The sequence below is a fragment of the Solea solea genome, chromosome 11, assembly GCF_958295425.1.
Source record: "Solea solea chromosome 11, fSolSol10.1, whole genome shotgun sequence".
NCBI lineage: Eukaryota > Metazoa > Chordata > Actinopteri > Pleuronectiformes > Soleidae > Solea > Solea solea.
The window spans coordinates 5,415,784-5,436,891 of NC_081144.1; the positions used below are offsets into that span (position 1 = coordinate 5,415,784).

General features: G+C 38.1%; 1 protein-coding gene across 3 annotated transcripts; it reads right to left on the reverse strand.

Moving 5' to 3' along the window:
* Positions 1-58: 58 nt before the first annotated feature.
* LOC131469109 (thyrotropin-releasing hormone receptor) lies at positions 59-19,850 on the reverse strand. Of its 3 annotated transcripts, XM_058643968.1 has the most exons (10): positions 19,780-19,850; positions 19,619-19,679; positions 17,481-18,363; positions 15,416-16,946; positions 13,675-13,820; positions 10,616-11,631; positions 10,107-10,345; positions 9,947-10,001; positions 8,075-8,414; positions 6,237-6,389 (listed from the first exon to the last, which is right to left on the reverse strand). In XM_058643968.1, the coding sequence occupies exons 3-4, from the start codon at positions 18,258-18,260 to the stop codon at positions 16,548-16,550; spliced, it is 1,179 nt and encodes a 392-aa protein (XP_058499951.1). In that variant the 5' UTR covers positions 18,261-18,363; positions 19,619-19,679; positions 19,780-19,850; the 3' UTR covers positions 6,237-6,389; positions 8,075-8,414; positions 9,947-10,001; positions 10,107-10,345; positions 10,616-11,631; positions 13,675-13,820; positions 15,416-16,547. The 3 variants fall into 3 exon arrangements, with proteins under 3 accessions (XP_058499952.1, XP_058499951.1, XP_058499950.1); XM_058643969.1 differs by lacking the exons at positions 8,075-8,414; positions 17,481-18,363; positions 19,619-19,679; positions 19,780-19,850 and adding exons at positions 59-1,592; positions 3,178-3,308; positions 3,413-3,988 and having other exon boundaries at positions 6,099-6,389; positions 9,947-9,998; positions 15,416-15,855; XM_058643967.1 differs by lacking the exons at positions 8,075-8,414; positions 13,675-13,820 and having other exon boundaries at positions 9,947-9,998.
* Positions 19,851-21,108: the final 1,258 nt, after the last annotated feature.

Consider the following 21,108-nt stretch of genomic DNA (forward strand, 5'->3'; position numbering starts at 1 on the left):
ATTATAATAATAATTAAAAATAGTGGACAAAAATGTAAAAAAAATACAACAAAAACAATTCCATAGTGTTGTGTTTATTTTTTTTTTGTTGCAACGATATGAAGTTACTCGAAAGAGGAACAAGACAAAGACCTTGTTGTGTGATTCAGTGAGACTGGATGTTATTATCCACTGATAATGGTCGTCTCTTAAAGCAGTGACGTCGAGGGAAAAGGTAGAGAAGTAGAGACAACAGAAAGCTTTTATTGCTTTCGTTTGATGTTTTTCTAGCCGAGTCATGCTATTCTCATTATTTGATGGGCTTTTGTTAATTTGACAGTGACATTCGAGACAGGTCGACAACCTCAAATTGTAGGTAAATGACAGTTAAATGTCAGTATTTACCACCACAATGTTTTATCCACTTATTTACATTTTCTACTTTTCTAAAAAAGGAGAAATAATTTAATTAAGAGCCAGTCACTCACATGTATCAAAGAGTTCTTCAATCATAATGATGATTAAACACCAGACAAACTAGCAGAGTAACAGTATCTGCAGTTCATGTACAATAAGCTCTGATTCTGAATATTTGATATTTGTTACATGTGAAAAATGTACTGTGCTGAATTAGTTCAAATGTAGCCTCCAATATGAACTAACTTTTCTGTAACTTTTAATGGGCTTTATTTAACTTAAGTAAGCAATAAAAGGCATAATATGAATGATATGTACATGATATGCTGTTTGTTCTGTGTCCGCTATGACTGAATGGATAATTAAAAAGTGACATTTGAAACAAATGTACATTTGTACCTTCCCAAAAGTATATTTTTAAAGATAAAATATTACATTCTACATCCTATAAAAAAACTGTCGCTGTCAGCAATTATTAGATAATATTCCCCATTGTCTTTTAATTGCCCACAGTTGTAATTTCATAAATAACTTCAACAGAAATGTAAAATAAGTCCTTACTCCTGTTAATGAGCCATGCTGCAGCTGTGGTGGTTTATTGTCCATCCTTAATTTCACAGCATGTGTTGGTGTTAATTTGTATTTTTATAGACGTTTCATTTCACTGTCTCGACAGTTTTGTTTCCCGTTTGCATTCAATGGGTCGAACGGTTTCCAAGAATGAAATAAGTGTAGTGATAGTAAAAAGAAATGTGTCTGTGAAGATAAACTGCTCCACGGACTTTGTGATGAGATGAATTTGCTCACCGTGGACGTCGCAAGAGTTGATCATCTCCGAGCGCCTCGTCATTATGGAGGACGATCACCTTAAATCACACAGTGATGATTATCTGATGAAGCAGGCTGTATTAGTTTCATGGCAGCAGTCGAGATGATTGCCTTGTTTCCGGATGTGAACAGCTCACAGATCCAGGTCTAACATAATGGATTCCTCACTCCTCGCTCGGTGTGTATATGTACAAATATTTGATGCAGATTTGATTCTTTCAGACTGTAAAACCTGAGGAGGCGGCAGTCAGAGGCACCATGGAGCCCGTCTCAAAGTCAAAGTCAATTAGAGTGTGTGTGATAGTGCTGACGCTGCTGCCGGAGGAGCCTGTTCCCATCTGACGCTCCTGAAGGCTCTGGATGTAACTCTGAAAGGCAAACAGGCCGGAGGATGCGTTGTTAATGCACTGATCATTTGCTGCAAGTTTACACAATGACAAAAAAGAAAATATCTAATTTTCTGAACTAACATATTTGAATCTATTAGACCAGGTCTGGCCAACCTGTGGCTCCCCTCTTTGCCTAGTTTCATGCGGCTCTTGAGTATGTGGGTTTTTTTTTTTTTCATGTATGTGTACCTATGTTCGCCTTCAATTCAATATCAAACGCGCACATGCACGAGGGAAAACCTCATTGTTCAGTAAACAATTTGTGTCAAGTTCGCACAGGAAATGTCAGGGAAAAAATGCACAGCAAAACGAAAATACAAAGATGAAACACAGGACGTTTTTAACAGAGTGGGAGAGTTAAACAGTCACAAAAATCATGAGAATTCACGTTAATCAAGGCTTTTATTATTGGTTATTTATCTTTTTTTTTTAACACTGCTACTATTTATATTTGTAATGTGTGTTTGATTGTGTGAATGACATGTTTATGCTGATTGTTGTTTTTATGTGTGGCTTAGCACTTTACTGGAGCAGCGCTCCAATTTCTTTGTATTTTTAATGCAATGACAATAAAGGCATTCTATTCTATTCTATTTCTATTTTTTTGTTGAACAAAATGGCAAGCCATTCTGTCATGTCGTTGGTGTGTGACATTTACAGTAAATCTGGCTGAGCAGAGGTCTGTGTGTGTGAGGGACAGGGATGGGGGGGATGTTCATGTGTGCCCGTGCGTATGATGTGGCTCTTTGCAGTAACACCATAAAAAATGTGGCTCTTAGTCTCTGAGTGGTTGGCCACCCCTGTATTAGACTGTAGTTCTCTACAGCTAAAGGGTCAAATAAAGTGCATCTTATCTAATCTTACACAGCTCTCACAAATATTAAGTTATTTTTGCTCATGATGCATGCAAAAATAGCACTTGTAGCACTTTTCCAGTCTTGATGACCAATCAAAGCTGCTTTATACCACAGTTGTGCCATTCATCCATTCACACACATGCACTCACACATTCCTACAGCTCGTCAGGACAGGAGCAACTTGGGTTTAAGTGTCTTGCCCAGGGACACATCAGCACGTAGATTAATGGAGCCAGGAATCAAACCCTCTGCCTTCAGGTTGAAAGAGGACTTGCTCTACCACTGAGCAAAAAAGGTGTTAGTGAGCATGTATGCTGAATAAGAACTCCCAAATCTGATCTGAAATAAATCAGATTTGAATCAGATTGTATCAATGTGGCTGGTAATCTGAACACATCCATGGAAGATACGGAAGAGGATTAGGGCCACACAGGAAAAGAATATTTGAGTTCCGAAAAGGATAGAAAAACTCAAAAAAAAAAATCCTGTGTGGCCCTAATCCTCTTCCGTATTTATGAACCTACTATTATTACCATAAAGGGGAAGAACAAAGTCATGTGGCTGGTTAGAGCATGTCTTAAAACTGATGGCTAATTCTTCCTCTTTCTTTCTTTCTTTTTTTTGAACTGAAAATTGTCAGCGCAGAACTTTTCATTCTGAAGAAATGACAGCTGAATGAAACACATTCTGATCTCAGGTGTACTAACCGGTGCCAAGACATCTCCTGCATAGCGCTTCAGGGGCGGAGGCCCCCTCCTCCTCCGGTGGGATTGAGGTCGTCTCCTACACTCTCGGTATCTCTGCTTGTTGGCGTGTTTCTTCTGTTTTTCATATGTAGCTGAGAAGAATCCAGAGGGCAGAAAAGAGGAAGTTATGAATTTGAATGAGGAAAATCAGCTTTAACATGAAAACAGTGGGAAGTGCAGGTGGGACTGAACTCACCTGCTCTGTGTGATACTCCTTTGGCAGTAAATTTCCACTGCACTAAAACACCCAAAAGACTCAAGACAGGACAAATTGCGATGATCACCCAGTCAAACCAACACAGTGGGTCTGGGACAACTTGACGAAGCAGATCATAAACCTGATTAGGCAACATAAACGTCCCCACCAGGTAATCCACACCCAGCATCACAGTGGTGGCTCCCAACACAGACGTGTAGAAGATGCTGAACATTTTCTGCCACTTAAGCATGAAGACCGCAGTGGTGATGCTGACGACCAGGATGCTGGTGAGAGGCACCCACGCAGGAGTGAGGCTGTAAAACTGTCCGACAACCACCAGGGTGATGAGAGTGAGCAGGGTCCCTAGCTGTAGGCCGCTGAGGAAGAGTCCCAGTGTTGACAACAACGTTGTCATCAGGCCGCAGAGAACGCCCACACCAAGGCAAATCCCCGCCTTGCTCTCTATCCCCAGCTGGACGTCCAACAGAGGCTCCTTGTGGTACAACAGAAGTATGGCTATCGTGCCAAACATGAAGCCAGAAAAAAACATGACCATCTTAAAGCAGCGGTACCCTGGAAAGATGATTAAAGACAAGGTCAAACAAACTGTTCCTAATTTGAATACAAATCCAAAATGGCAGTATTTTACAGATGCATCAGGGCAGACTTTCAATGATCCAACTGTCCAAACATACACATGATGTAAAATACAACCACATGGTCGGCCTCAAAAAACCTAAGAAAAAAAACTGGATCTTTGGACAGATCACAGCAGCAAAATTGGTGTAAATAATCAAAGGAATGACAGCTGAGTTCCATTTAGCCTCCTCAGTTTTGGTGTTCATCCTGACTTAAATGAAATGAATGGTGCCATCAGTATGTGAACAGACCTTTTCTTGCATAAATACAGCGGTGTAAATAGGTCGAGCAAAGTGAGCTACGGACATTTCACAGGAGGCAGATTTATTCCCAATAAGATCATTTGCTCTCTTATCATCATTCTCTTCCTCACATCAAAATTCCTCAGCTCCACTCCATGTACAATGCAAGTACCACCAGAGGAAGCTCACTTATCATAGTTCTAGAACCATGGCTCTAAATCTTTGCGATTTCTATCATTTTTGAGCAGAGAAGGATCACAAACCTTTATGTGGAAAATGTTCTTAACGTAATCAGAAGCTTACAGGCAAAGGTTCATTTTTGTTGTAATGCAAACATAGTGTCACGATTCCTTATAGGTTGAGTCTTTCATTTGATTTTGAAACACTTTTTTTTTATTTGTTGAAAGAATCTAAAAAAAGAAAAAAGACAAATGAGATAAAAGAAGAGAACCTGATGTACTGGAGTCTGGAAAAGGTTGCACTCACAGCAACTGAGGCAACCAATTACCTTCCAACTCCTCCCGTCTGCTCTCAGTCAATCAAACCTCTGCCCTCAAAACACACAGAAAATACAGCGTCTGAAGCTGAGTGGAGGAGAACACACTATGAGGACAGCTTCATTGATACATTAAAATTATCATAATGAGCCACACTGGTAGACAGGTTGGTCGATGACAGGTACACCAACAAATCAATCAACTTGTGAAACAATTAGTCATGTTTATGACCGTATTGTGCTGACTTTATAGAGTTTATCTCCTCCCAGACCAATTTATTTAGTGAAAGCTATCGAGACATGAAGAGGATTTCAACAAATAACATAAAAATGATTTGTTGAAATCATTTTCAACAAATAGCTTTACATGCCTGAAGATACGCTTCACTGTATTCACTGTAACAGCAACTTAACTGGCCCTTGACTTTATCTGAAATCTCACTGAGATAAAGTTAGAGCTGCTTGGATGCTGCTGCTGCTGATGTGTTACACATTTCTGAAATAGTTTAGAAATGAGTTTGTTCCAGTAATCAAATCCAGCTGCAACATCTATCATTACCCTTTTTTTTGTCAAGTAATACACTTGAGCAACTTTGGTAAAGAAAGATAACTTTAAAACAAGTGTTATATATATATATTTTTTTTTATATATATTTAGTTACATTCATTACACTACATTCAACTCTAGGCTACTCTGACACATACACACGTTGGCAAATGTGTGTTTGTATAATGTCACGTTTTGGAGGCAGGTCCACAGGACACACAACTCTCATTTGTGTTTGTATATTTTCTCAGTAAAAACACATTTGATACACTTTATTTGTTTTAACCTTCAGGTTTCAATTTAATTTACTGCCCTAGTAAGTAATTAAGGACAAAAATGTCCACTTCCAGAAAACTGCTGTAAAAATGTTTTTTTTCTGCATAAATTCCTTAAACAACTTCAGCCCTGCTCAAAACTACCAAACATTCAGTCATTTTGAGGATTTTATCCCTTTAAATGCCAGTTTGATTACTTGAAGTTACTGTTATTTAAGGAACGCTATACAAAAGAAGTGACACGAGTCAACAGGTGGCTCCTCATATTTTGCTGCCTCTGTCAGATTCATTCTCAGGACTACCCATCTGTCTTGTAAAGATTTGGGCTCATCCACCCTAAAGCCTTGGCAGCCAGCATACACCTGCCAGAAGGCTTAAACCATCAGATGAGGAACTGGATCACGTGAAAGTAAGATGATGAAATAGTGATTTCACTGTTTTAAATCTTACTTTGATACAGCAAAGTTGATCTCAGAATACATACCCAGAAAGCAGTAGATGAGGCCGAACGAAAGGCAAACGGAGCAGACAACATACGACATGACTTCATAGTTCATATTAATCTTAAGCATGCATAAGTCCGCTCCCGGCTCCTCGGTGATTAAACTGACAGCCATTTCAGAGGATTACTGCTTCTGTTGTTGTGTGGCTGCTCTGGACACAAATCTGCTTTGTTCACTGGAGGGAGGAAACTGCAAAGTCCTGCTTGTGGCATCCAGGAAAAGAGGAAACTCCTGACTGAAGAACTTGACTCAAACCGTTTCCTGCGGAGCACCTGCAAAAAGATAAATGTTTTCAGCTCTGTGGCAGCAAGTTAAAGCAAAAAGTTCAGCTCTAGGTTTTTCTGTTTTTAATCATTAAATGCGTTAATTCTCAGGTAAAGTTTGACATCAACATAGGATCAATTGTTAAAATGGCAAATCACAAAATCCATCTATTATGGTGGATATTTCCTTTTCAAAACCCATCTTGTGTACTGTGTATCAGTCATATTGAGAGACTTCTGACCATCTCATTCATTTGCTGGTTCAAAAACTTAACAGGAAAAGACAGAAACTGTCTTTTACTGTTGTTGCTGTAAAAAGCAAAACAAAATGATTTAAAGTTTAGATAACACCCTTACAAACATTGCAATCTTGTGACCTGCGAGGTTTTGTCTACTACCTTTCTGGTAGACAGACAAACGATGCTTAGAGCTGGTCATCCTGGAATGAAATCTAAGTCTAAGTACGACTTCAATTTAACATGAAACATGTTCCTGAATGGCACAGTTGTTATTTGTGTGCTTTTATTAAAGGATATAGCTTTTTTCCCCACATGTTATCATCTGTTCAGGAACCAGCGAAGGAAACTGGGGATGCCCTCTGAGTTTCAGGTTGTTTTGTTCAATGCGAGGATACAGATGAGGAAATGTCCTGGTGGCTCGGTGCCATCTTCGCACAGACTTATTGTTCCAGAAATAATGGTTTGGCACTCACAAAAACGAATCAAGTCTTGACAATAATACAATTTTAACATAGCAGTACCGCACGGTGCTACTGTTACAGTCACACCAAATTCCACTGAAGAAAATTACTAAGTATTAACATTAAAATATGCAGAATGGCCCATTTTATAATAATGAACTTAATTTTGTATTATTGGAATATCATTACTTATACATGTACTTTATGGGACTGGCACAGAGGGAGATTATTATTTCATAAATTTAGTATTTAGTAAATCGTATTTAGGTCATCCTGTGTAAAAATATAATAAAATATGCAGATCATCCACTGTGGTGACCCCTTGAGAGGGAGAAGCCAAAAGGAGTAAGAAAAAAACCCAAACAATTATTATTAATTTGATTTAGGACAAATATTTAATTTGTCAAATAATATGTAATAAAACATGCAATGTTTACCTGAGTAGTAAAATTAATTTCACACAATAATAATAAATCACTTTAACCTATAATTTCAAGTATATAACAGGACAAATCACATATTCACACTCCTTTTACCTTGCCTCACACTACAGCCACTGTGTGTCTTACTGCACTGTAAGGACCTTATAAGACGTTCAGGCAGATACCCTGGTCAGCAAATGGAATTAGTGGCGCTTAAGCACGTGAGTGATCCTCTTGTCTGTTTATGTCAATGCTGTGTCCATTTACAAAGGTGAAGGTAAAACTCAAAAACACTTACACTTTCTACACTTTTCAGAATAACAAACGACACACTGTGGTGGATGAAAAGCTCCAGAAATGATTCTCTTTTTATTGGTTTGATGTGTTGTTGTGAAAAACCCGTCATTAAAATGGTTCCTTCAGTGACTTTATTCTGCAGTAAGAGCATCTAGAAGAATCACACACACTGTCTATGTAGCAGAAGGTTTGCCTGCGGAAACGGGATCAAAGAAATTCTAGCTTTATCTATGGAAAATGAAAACTTGAAATATAAGAATATTTCTGTGGCCTACCTGGAGCGAGACATTATCTCCACAAAGCAGATCTTATCAGAGGAAGAAGAGTGCTGTCAGTGATAGTTCTTTTTTTTTCTTTCAAATTCCAGTATAGACCCAGCAGGGAGCAAGCTGTCAGGAGTCTGTTAGCTTTGAGTGAGACTCTAACTCTCACCTCCTCTGTGCTCATATGCTCAACAGCTGATGCCTGACTGTGGGAGAGAGACCATCTGCCCCCAGCGTCAGCACAAGGTTGCTGCCAAGTCCAAGGCCGGACGAGTGCAGACTTTACCTCCATTACACATGATCTCATTGGAGGCTTAACTTTTTCACGTCAGGTGTTTATTGAACTGTGCATCTGCCGATACAAGGAATGACATCAAATTAATGGCGGGCTTTAACTGCTATAATTATGTGTAATCCTCTTTGTTAACATGACAGGGTTGTGAAGCATCTGTCATCCAGTTTAGTGTATTCAGTAGTTTTACACAGATGGGGACAATGGGGGCATTAACAAGGGTCAGTTATACTCGGGTTTGTCAGGTTCTGGGATTTAAAATGTGCAGTGAACTCTGGCACTTCATTTGTTGCAGAAGCTTTTCCTGCCAAACATGGCAGTGTAAACAAACAAAGTCACGTTATGTCTGGAGCTCTATAGGCATATTTTATCCATAAGGAAATCCTGGCTTTATTACTTCCTTATTTAGGGTTGAAATGAAATGATTCCCTATGCTCAATAACTGTATTAAGGGTTCTTTCTATGATTCAGGGAATCATAGAAAGCCACAACACTACAAAAAAGTCAGTGACAGATATCTGCTATTCAGTTTCTATTGGCATTCACGGGTATGGGGTTTGTCATTATAGATATCTACACTTCAGTTGCACTTAATAAAAATAAATTGAACACATTATTTTGTTGTCGTTTCCTTGCGTATTTGATTTTTCCTTTCTAAAAGAAGATGGAAAAACAGACCACCTTTTCTGATATTTGGTTAAAAAAAAGAATGACAAACATTTTTTGTGTTTTAATTTGGGTTGTAGTGAGTGATTGAATTAATGGATCATACACAGGCCTGATGCGATTTGTTTTTTTTTTGTTTTTTTTTTAAACAAAAATTTAAAAAAAAGAAAAGAAAAAGTGCAGAATCCAGAGGAAAAATGATGGACGTTATTTTTAAGTAAAATTCACTTGGCCCTAATCCTCGTCTGTATTTAATATGATTTCATATTAAAATTCAGTTTTCAATATAATAGACATATAACAAGATTAACAATACAAAACTAAAAATGAATTGATCCATATCTGACACTACCAGGGATATGCATAGTCACGCTTCTACTAAACAGGTAAAGTATATACGACTGTTTGAAGACTGTATTTATTCAAGCATCACTCTCATGTCCCCTGGCTTTACATTATGCAGCAGTAAGATACCGTATATGATGTGTGCACATACGTAGATTCAATTAAGTAGAATTGTAGAAACATACAGCTCTCCAACACCTTTTGATTCAATTTACTCACACCATTTGGTTTTTTTTCCCCTTGCAGCACTATGGAAGAAAATGTCACACTGCAGAAAATAACACTGATTTTAAACCAAACAGGACTCAGAAACGTTCAAAGTACACAGCGATAACCACTAATCAATATGAAAATGTAGGCCGAGGCTGCACAAAGTAAAGATGAAAGCTTTGCTCATGGATGCATCCATTCACATTTGCTTTGTAATGACCCATGTTTTCATTGCACATATCCACTTTATAGACCGAAACACATCTCGCATGATGAACGGGCTTAGTTTTGATGTTTGATTTTTCATCTGTTCTCTTTTCTTTTCTTTTTTTTTACATAGATTCTTTAAACATCAATATGTCTTTACTCACCTCAGTGTTCCTGCTTCCAGTCTTTGCAATCTCTGGAGACAATCCAGGATAACTACTGACAGAAATGCAAATAAATAAATACAAAACCAAGGCTGTGCTAATTGTTTTTTAAAAGATGAGATGAGACAAGATAAGATAATATAAGATAAGAGAAACTGACATTGACTGCCTTTGCAGCAAGAAGACTCAAGTTGGCCGCTCTGTTCTCCACGTGTGTGCGTGGGTTTTCTCCAAGTTCTCCAGTTTCCTCCCACAGTCCAAAAACATGCAGATTTGGGGATTAGGCAAACTGGTCACTCGAAATTGACCGTAGATGTGAGAGTGGATGGTTGTTTGTCTCTACAGTATATGCGGCCCTGTGATGGACGGGTGACCTGTTGGCCCTTCCACCTATGTCAGCTGGGATTGGCACAAGCGCCCGCCGCAACCGCCATGAGGCAGAAGATGGATGGACAGCAACACAAGAAGGCAATAAAAGATGAATGAGAACAGATATTGCAACAGAAACAAAGTGACAGCAAAATACAGGATAAATAAAATATATATTTTATGGAAAAATGTACAAACAGTATAAAGGTGACAGTTTGACAGGGTGGCAACTAACACCTTTAATATTCTGGCAGCTATACAATGCATAGTGTTTAGTATGTACAGTACAGTAAACATCACCTCTGTCCTCCAGAGCCTGCACTGGTTTCCCATCCCACAACGCATCCAGTTCAAAGTCCTCCTTCTCCTCAGCTGTCTATAACCAGGCTCCTCGCTTAGCTCACTTCTCCGATCCTCAGACAACAACCTACTGCAGCCACCACCCAGGAACCAAGCACAAAACTTGGGGACACCCCAACCCATCTCCTCATTCAGATCTCTACTCAAAACTTTCAAAAACACTTTTAATGTTTAATAGTTTTTAACTTATGTCTCTCTCTTTTTTTGTGCTTTCCATATAAAGCGACTTTGAGTTCATACAAAGCGCTAAATAAATATATTTATATTTCATTCTGACATGAGTTCGTCCACACTGTGTGAACACCTTAAAGAAGCTCAAGCATTTAAATATATCATACAGTGTAAAACCTCAGTAAAAAGAGACTAACGAGGTTTCCACCGAGAAAGAGAAAAAAAGACCCACTGAGCTGCTGAAAACATGAACATGCACATGTATAGTGTATACACCGCTGCACACATTTATCTACCATCAGTTTAATGTACGACACGGGATAAAAGATCAGACCGTCTCATAGCAACCTCTCGTCAACCCCGGTTTCTATAAGACTGTATATGAAAGGTCTGGCACAGGATAGAGAAAAACCCATGAATCATGAAACATGCAATATATTGTTTCTTTCAGCACTGTGTGGTAACTGGTATGTTGGTGGTGAATAACTGGTGTAGAATATGAGAGCATAGGTTATATCTACAGCACATTTTGTACATCCCACAAACATTTCTACCCAGTAATGAACTGATGTGCAACATCATTACAAAAAGTAAACACACTGGTAGTACATTCTGTCTTTAAAACAACAAATATTGCATTTTTAATTTCAGCATATTCAGCAAATCAGAAGCCAGTGTCTTACGTTTCAGGGGTAGATCAAGTATCGAATCCTTCAACTCCCACATACGTGCTCTGTCTTGACAAAATCTGCTCTCTGCATGGTGTAGTTTCAGTGAAGGAGCCTCTAGAACACAGAAATTGATTAATACATTAGAGGATTAATGAGGAAATACAAAAGAGAAAACAAACACAGTCTCTTGAGCGTGACATAATGGGCTCTTTAAAACAACAAGGCCGCCCTTCAGTGTGTTGATACTAAGAGGACAAGAGCTCTTCACTAACACAGTTTATAAATGACCCATTGTCACGGAAGAATAGATCTTCATTTTCCTTATAATACAAAGAAATTAAAATATAGTACACGTTAGCCGACAGCTGCTACTCATCCTATCTTTTATTCATGATCTTTAAATAATTGGTACAATGGCGTTTCTTTCAGAGTTTCACATATTACATATTCAACAGCAATATATGAATACAAGACAGAAAGATATTAGATATTATAAGAGTCCCGGAGATGAAAGTTCACATAAATATCACTATATGAAAAGGCTGCGGAATATTCTATTCTCACTGATAAGGATTTCACTGTCAAAAAAAGCCCTAATTTGAAACTAATATTATCCCACGATAATGGCACATTATTCAAACGGTCTGAAATGTAAAGCTACACATTTAAATCAAACATAGCAATATGACACTTATATATAGATACACTATGACAAGTAATAGTCATGCATTCACATTTTTTTCCCCAGCAAAATGGAACAAAACATTCAGACATTACCATACTGTGGTTATTTTCTGCAAGTCCTCATTCAAGATTCAAAGAGTTTATTTTCATATGTACAGTAAGTAAGAAAATATGTTTCTCTGTGCAGAGTTGAAATTCCAAAGAAATAGATAAATAGTTAAAATAGATAAATATTTCAAGTTAATAATATAGCACACAATAAGGGCAGTAATGACTGGAATTGCAATAGAAAGATCTGTTATATACAATGACTTATAAGTATAGCTGTGCATGTTGTGCAAACTGAAGTAGATGAGCAGAAGAATCTTAATGTGCAAAATTATAGTAGTGGTCATGAGGTAGGTGATACATGTCCATTATTACAACTCCTATCAGTTGTTTAGGAATCTGATGGCAGTGGGAAAGAAGGAGCTTTTGAGTCATTGACTCATTGAAACGAAAGAAAATGTGCCCAATGGCAAAATTTCTTTGTGTATTTTTGTATATTCATTCCTATTTATAATATTTCTGTTAAACCTGACACCCACTTAGCAGAGGGACGTTTTGTGACTGTCCCTAAGATGTAGGCATATAATATGTTCCAGAAAACAAAGAGGTGAAATGTAATATTCAAATTTTTCTTGAGAAAATAATATTGTTACATGTTAGAGGTGAGATGAAGAAATATAAATGCCACGGTCAGAGCATCATTTCTCTTCTGTGACTCCTCTATTGTCACAAACCTTGGTATGGAATTACACAGCCTATATAATGTACAGAGATGCTGACAAGGTTGATTAATGACAGGAAGCTCACTCTACATCAGGGGTTGGCAGCTATTTTTTTTTCCAGAGGGCCACATTGATGTAAATGAAGCAAGTGAAGGGCTACAAATAAATGGTTATGAAGGTTAGGAATTTAAAATCATTAAACCCCATCTTTATATGCTGATTTTTTTTCTTATCTGTGACATTCAACATACAGTACATGTTGAATCATTTTGTTTGCTGTGGCTATTTCAAAATAAAAGTCTTCCCCTGGAATGTCATATACTACTATATGGGAGTCACCCAAGGCCTACCTCAGAGGACAGATCATTTCATATGCAGCTCATAGAAAAAGCGTCTTACAGAACTAACCCAGCAGATATCAGACATTGATGACGAATTAGCTTAGGATTTTACACCTGAATATAATTACCTATCCATAAAACAGTTACTGCTACTTAAAACAAAGCAATCATACTATGAACACAGTGAAAAGGCAGGAAAATGACTGTGTCATTAAAGCCAGACTGGCATTGGAGGAGGACCTGGGTGTTGCACTGTCTGACGAGACATGGCAATGTAATTTAAAACGCATACATACCACCTCTTTATGCATAAGACATGGCCTTACTCAATTTAAAATTGTGCATCGGTGGGCATTATTCACCTGAGAAACTGGCACCAATCCTGTGTGTCTGAGGTGTGGCCACACACCAGAACATATGACATAGGTCACTTAATAACTTCTGGGTTAGGGTCTTTGAAGTAATCTCCTCCATTTGTAACAGATCAATGAATTTTTCAGCGTCCACTCTTTGTAAAAAAAACAAACAACAACACCATACAGGAGAAAGAGGGAAAACTGGTTTGTACAATGAAATGATGACAATGAGTTATGACTGAGACCGCAAAATTATCTGTCTATCTCCAGTCTATCTGTCTATCTTAATGTTATGTAAATTCACGAAACAAGAACATAGCGCTGTGAATAACTTTCAAGATTTACTTAAATTCAACACATTACTCTCATCAGTCAGTAAAATGTATACATTTGTAGGGTTATAAAGATATTTGTTTATCCCACAGGTCAAAGTCTGTATACAAGATGCAATTACATAGGATAAACATCTGGTTTAATCATGTTATCATGACAGGGTTCGTGACTGGTGTTCTATAATAAACACCAAGAGCTGGATATGTGGAAATACAGAGACATCAAGATGTGTGGCTACCAGCAATAAGATGATTGTAGGCTGTTCTGGCAACAAAAAAGCAGTAGGCTATATTATTAATATATCTGCTGTCAGTTCTGCTGCTCATATACAGATCACTCAAAAGACAACTACATATTTTCCTTCTCTGGAACTGATTTGTTATTCCATAGCCATAAGTTTGTGCCTATCAGACTGAAACTCTATTGATTCAAACTTTATTAATTCTGTTATCAGACTTAATTTGAGCAGATTTGCTGACCCCGAGTTGTAGTTTATGTTTTGCTTTTTCATTAGTGACCTAAATTCTAGGCAAAAACATGAAGCAGTTTGTAAATGAGAGAAAACACTGGACCCATGCACTCAATTACTCTGTCTGATCAGACCTCCATGTGCTGTAATTACGGACCTAGTCTAGATATCACACATTGTCAACAAACTCCGCTGAGTAATAATAACAATTAAAATGGTGTCAATGGTTTTGGTGCAAGCAGGTGAAACAAATACAGCACAGTAGTCCTTATAGGCTCAGTGGTGTTTTTAAATACATACTAATCTTAGGTGCTGAACTTGACAATGTTGGCCTGCTGACAGGTCGCATGAGGAAAATCACAGGTGTAAATAATCTAATTTATGATGATTATATACCATTTATCTTATCCTCATTTTCAGGGCGCATTGCTTAACAAATTTATTAGACCACCTGTCATAAAAACGAGAAAACAAATATTTTAGAAAATCTTACAAAAACTTGTTATAAAATTATTATATTTATTTGGCAAATAATAAACTAAAGTGTAAACAACTATAATTTGACCTCTTAATCAAGAAATAATAATGTGCTTTACTATTTCTCTGTCAAGTCAATTTGCAATTTCATGAATAACAATAATAATTTTATTTTAGCATTAAAATACATACCAGTATGTAGAGCTTCTACATACTGGTGTATTAACCATTACAGAAACATAAAAAATAATAATTACCTGTTTGCTGGTAATTTAGGGAAGCTGTTGCTTCCGGTGGTGGTCTAATAAATCTGGTAAACACTGTACACTTTACTTTCTAGGAGAAGGGGTACTTTCTAGGAGATGTCATGGCAGGTCAACTAACTTTGGCGTGGTTCACTTCACGTCTGCATTAGAGCACAACATCACAGAGATGCACAAGCACTGTCAAATAAAATACTGGACTTACATTTAGAAGAGTCGACACACGATGTCCTGTCCCGCAGAAAGGGGACAGCGGCGCCGCCAGCGGGGCGCTAGCTGTAGAGCTAACGCTAATGCTAGTTTGCCATTCTGTCGAAATGTCGACGCTTTCTCCTCCCGAAACAACCGGTCTGTCGTCTGATACCAGGCCATATTTGCTGGAAGTCTTGTTGTGTCTGCCAATTACGCCATTATATATGCATCTTTACGTCTTTAAGTGCCTCATTTAGGATAAATGTTAGCTCCTACAAGCGTAAACCTCGCGTTACCTGATGCCAGGTTAAAGGTGAGCGAGAGCTTGTCGTCTTCTTAAATTCGAGCTGACTGACCTGAACATAAAAAGCACTGATAGAGACTTGACCGAATATCTAATGAGTTCATAAATACAAAACACAGATACTTTTTATTTTTATTTAGACATTTTATGGAGGGAGGGTGATGGCGACGGGCCAATGTTAAAGTCTTTTAACTGAACCACATTCCTGCACCAGCAGAACACGCCCATCCAATCCAAAAACCAGCAATAGCTTAATTTAAATTTAGTCAGATTTATAATTTATTTTACCCCTAACTGCTTATGGTTATTTGGCTCCCGAGTGAAATACTTTGACTGATGAACACTGCTGTTAAACATATGATCAGCTCCTGGTGGCACAGAACTACAGTCGAGTCATCTCTGGACACAACTAAAATCTAAACATTACTTTGAATAACAATCCATAACATGCACTAACAACATTATATATCATGTATCACATAAAATATCCACGTCGTCCACTAAACTTGCGAGTCTATTTATTAAAAAAACATTAACTTATTCTTTTGAAATACTGATGCACAACTTAATGCTGTCATGTCCCACTACACATTTCGCCTTAATTACCAGTTTTACAACATAGTAACATATTATTCAAGCATACGTATCACAGCTAAGAAACCAGAAAACACAACTTGTGCAACAGCAAACACAAAGAACATCTACAGGTTCCAGTGTTAACAAATACTTTTTTCAATAATGTGTAAATAACATTCAGTCAAAACAATACATTGAACCATATCAAGAAAATAAAAGGCGCACAGTTTGCCCTGAAGGAGCCAGAAACTTAAAGAAGCCTTTATCAAGAGATGCTGAAAGTACATGTGTCATCATCCTTCACTTTGAACCTCCTGGCTGTTTGGCCACTCACGTGATCCTGCTCTGTGACCGGCTCGTTGCTCTCATGGGACGAATCCTTCATCACGCTGTAATACATCGGCACGTTATACTTGGCTGCCTTCTCTTTGTTCCGCCAGTTGCACTTGCAGAGGTTTTTGAAGGCAACCCGGAACTTCTGAGACATGAGGTTATAAATGATGGGGTTAATGGCACTGTTGGTGTAGATGCACATGCGGCAGAAGAGCAGGAACCACGTGTTATGGTAGGGCGGTTCGATGAAGGAGTTGACCACCACCAGTGTCCGGTAAGGCATCCAGAGCAAGGCAAAGAGGACGACCACCACAGCCAGCATCTTTGTTATCTGATGATACAGAGATGGAGACAGAGGGGCAAGGTTTTAAAGGACAAAAGTGATGGAAGGAAGAGCATAGACATTACAGAGGTCAAGGCCATAAGTTACCTTTAAAAGGCAACCATACTTTGACCTAAATAACAGGTCGATTTTGTCAGAAAAGAATCTATGAGAACTAAAGGTTTTTCTCTATGTCAACTGTTTGGTGGTGATGAGGAAAAATTAGGTGAACACTAAAATCATGATGGGTATTGGTAAATATTTACAAAACTTGTGTTCACAGCGGCAGGAAAATGTCAAGAACCTTAGGATACACACTAACCTTTCACCAATTTTTTTCCTGGCGATTTTCCTTGTTTATTCTTTTGTAAGACTGACCAGTTGACACAGTTTAAAAAACTACAAATGAAAGAAATCATGGCTTAAATGTAAACTTTTTGTATATTGTTTACAGGGACGTTTCATAACCATAAATTATAATGCTCCAAGAGAAATAGATTTCTCCCTTTTGATGTAAACTGCATTCAGTCAGTCAGTCAGTACCTGCTTCCTTGCAGAGACTGCTCCCTTGTTGGCCTTGTTCTTGCTGCCGCTGGACTGACCCTGGTGAACCGAGCCTCCGCCAACTCTGTCAGTAAGATGTGACGGCAGAGGACTCATAAACAAAATCCTTGCGATTAGCCAGTAAAGGACTGTGGCTACAATTAGGGGGATTACATAGAATAGGGTGAAGTCCAGGAAGTAGATTGGCATGTAGAGACTCCTGGAGACACGGTAGCCACAAGTGACCACAACTCCGTTGGTATAGACGGTTTCGTCTGTGTCCACTAAGAAGAACCACATAATACAGTAGAGTGAGGTGAAGACCCAGACTCCAGCTATGATCCTCTTGGCCCGGGAAACAGTGCATAAGAACTGTGCCTTAATGGAGTGACAAATGGCAATGTAGCGTTCAATGGTAAATGCCATGATGGAGCAGGATGACACGTTGATGCCCAAGTACTGAAGATACGTTATGCACAAGCATCCTGTGTAGCCGTATATCCAGAAGGCTACAACATCGGAGATATTGGGCAACCCCGCAGCCAAGAGCACAATGAGGTCTGCGACGGCCAGGCTGACCAGGTAACAGTTGGTCGGGGTCACCATGTGTTTAGTGCGCAGTACGACCAGCACCACCATGATATTCCCTGCGATCCCAACGCCGCAGATGAGCATTGTCAAAAATATTGTGATGACCTGCTCCTCAATGCCTTTCAGAGGCATTTCAGTCTGTATGAAAGTCCGAGTGTCATCCTGAAACACGGTCGTGTTGTTCTCCATCGTGTTTGCACCTGTGGCCTCAATTCAATTGATCTCCAGTGGCATAAAACATGAATTCTAAAGGCAGGTGATTCAAAGAAAGATTGCTCAGGCACTGTGCTAACTTTATGGACGTACAGAGGAGTGGAGAAGGAAAGAAAAAAGAAAGAAAAATCAGCAACAAAATCACTAAAATCTGAAAGAAACATTAGTTAGACAGACTGCAACTATAGCTGTGTATATGATAATTCTGTAATGTGAATATATTTAATATGTTTGTAAACACTGAAAACAGTGTCACATATCAAAAACACATCACACAAATACACTCCTGCCAGAGTAACGAGATCCTCAAACAGTTGCTCCTGGACTTTCCTCGAACAAGGTGTGAAAGAGCAGCACCGACTACTAAACTTTTAATTCTCTCCTGAAAACACACCTCTTCTCCTTGGCTATAATTCAGGGCGAGCTAAAAACAACTTGTGCTGCTTTTTCCTTATTTTATTATATTATATATTTCTATATTTAAAAAATATATAAGTTTGCTCTTTGATTTGTTTCACCTGTTTCTGTCGTGTATTTACTGTGCATGTGCCGCACTGGACAACTAAGGTTGTTTTAAAAGTGCTATATAAATAAAGTTGGCATTGACATTGACCCCCCCTCCCCCCCTTCCTGGCCACACCCACAACTTACAAGATATAATACTGTAGTGAGCATACACAGAAAGAATACACACACCTGCATAAAGTTTAATAGAATATTTAAGGTATAAATATAGGCAGATTTGGGGTTTTTATAAAGTTGACTTGAAAGATAAATACATTAAACCGCATGAATGCACTGTAAGAGACAGATGTTTCAGTCAGTTCAATTGGTCAGAATGAATCCCTTATAGTCTGCAATTATAATTCATTGTATATAACAGATGTCTATTTCCTTTCTATTACATTTCTAGCTATACTGCCCTTAACTATTTATCTATTTCAAATATTTATCTTTTTCTTTTGACTTGGCATTTGTGTGGACAGCAAAGAAAGAATTTTGTTTGCTGCATCACGTCAAGAGATAGTGATGAATTTCTAGCTTGTGTTTTCCCAAGTGTCCAAAAAAACCAAACAAACAAAATCATACATGGTGAAAAATGAATACCACATTTATAGAGGGATAAGCAATTTTTAAATTCTGCATATTAAAACAAATTCTTATTGTAGAATAAATATAATAAGAGAGCAGTTACACAGATTTTATTTTAAGTTATGAAGACTAAAGTGATGAACACTTGATATCCATCTGCAAGATTCATGTGTACACTGTATTTCTCGCATCGCAGAAAACACTTAAGACCTCAATAGCATTTATCGTAGTAATAATAATACCTGCTCTCCTAGAGAAGTCCAACAAGCCTCCACACAACAAACATTATTACCGTCCTCTTTTCTGAAATAAAGACAAAAATAATTCAAATCAAGCAAATAAAATGATGAGAATAAGAAAATAAATATTAGAGAAATAAAAGAGAAAAAAAAAGGCAGCTTACCATCACTCTGACATGGTCACAGCACTCAGGTTCAATCAACCAAGAAACAACTGCTTAGTTCTTCTCCACAGCTGCTCTAGTCATCCACCTCTCTCTCTCTCTCTCTCTCTCTGTCTCTCTCTCTCTTTCTCTCTCTCCCACCTTTCTATTTTCTCGATCCACCACTCCCTGTCACATCACACTCTATTACAGTAGATCCCCACTGCAACACAAAGCCTTGTTCCGTCTTTGGAAATCAATTCCACCTCCTCATCCGAGCTCATAATATCACGCCATCCACCACTGTCGTGGCTGTGACTAAAAAGCCTGTAATTATTGAAAGGGTTGAGGAAGTAGTCTGCAATTGAACGCATCATCAACTGCAGTAACTGGTCATTTAATTGAAATGGCTCTTATTATGAAAAAGACAGGGTTTTTTTGTTCATCTAGCTGATATAATATAGTTGTTAACACTTCAGCTTGAGCAAAATTAAAAAAAAAAAATGTGTTGTGTCTTGAGGAAATGTACATCGCCAGGTTAAGAGTCGTGCTGTTCCCGTGACATCTGGGAATACTTTCACAGCTCCAGGCCATCTGACTGTGAGATGCTAAACATTATAGGTAAATGCTGACAGCTGCTTGTGATTGCTGAAAGTATTAGGTAAAACTAAAAGTCACTGAGAGAGAGAGAGAGAGAGAGAAAATGCAGTGAAAGCAGATTCTAATAAACCACTAAAGAGCTGGGAGCGCTCTCTCTTATCTGCATGTACATGACAGGCACTTGCATTTTTATATAAGAATAATTTTCCATTTTAGAGAGTGCAGTCCAGCAGACAGCCTCTAATGAAGGGATAACTTCTCAGACAAGAAAAACTCATAACAGCCTTTCTCCAGATTATTGTCTGATTGAATGGTTGCATTCTAAGTAGGACTATAAATATATATATATATATATATATATATATATATATGGAGCTATAAAATACTAAAAGCCTGCAGTTGTCCATGTCAATGGAACTTTAATATAAGTTCACATCCTGATTTTACAGCGTAGCATACACCGTTTTTTCCGACCTTGAATAGAGAAACAAAACAGCAAAATGTAAAATATTAGGGGACTATAAAATAATATGTACCTTTCAAATCCATATGATGTTTGAGCTCTGACATGCAAAAGAAAGAAATACTGAGGTGAGACTCACAGCATCAGAGAACACTCGCCCGTCAATTTATTAGGTGCACAGGACATATAATAAAGTATGAGGACAGGAGTGGAGTGTTTTGCTGCTGTAGACCGTCTGCTTCAAGGCTATGCATTCAGAGATGATCTTCTGCATACATGGGGTTTTA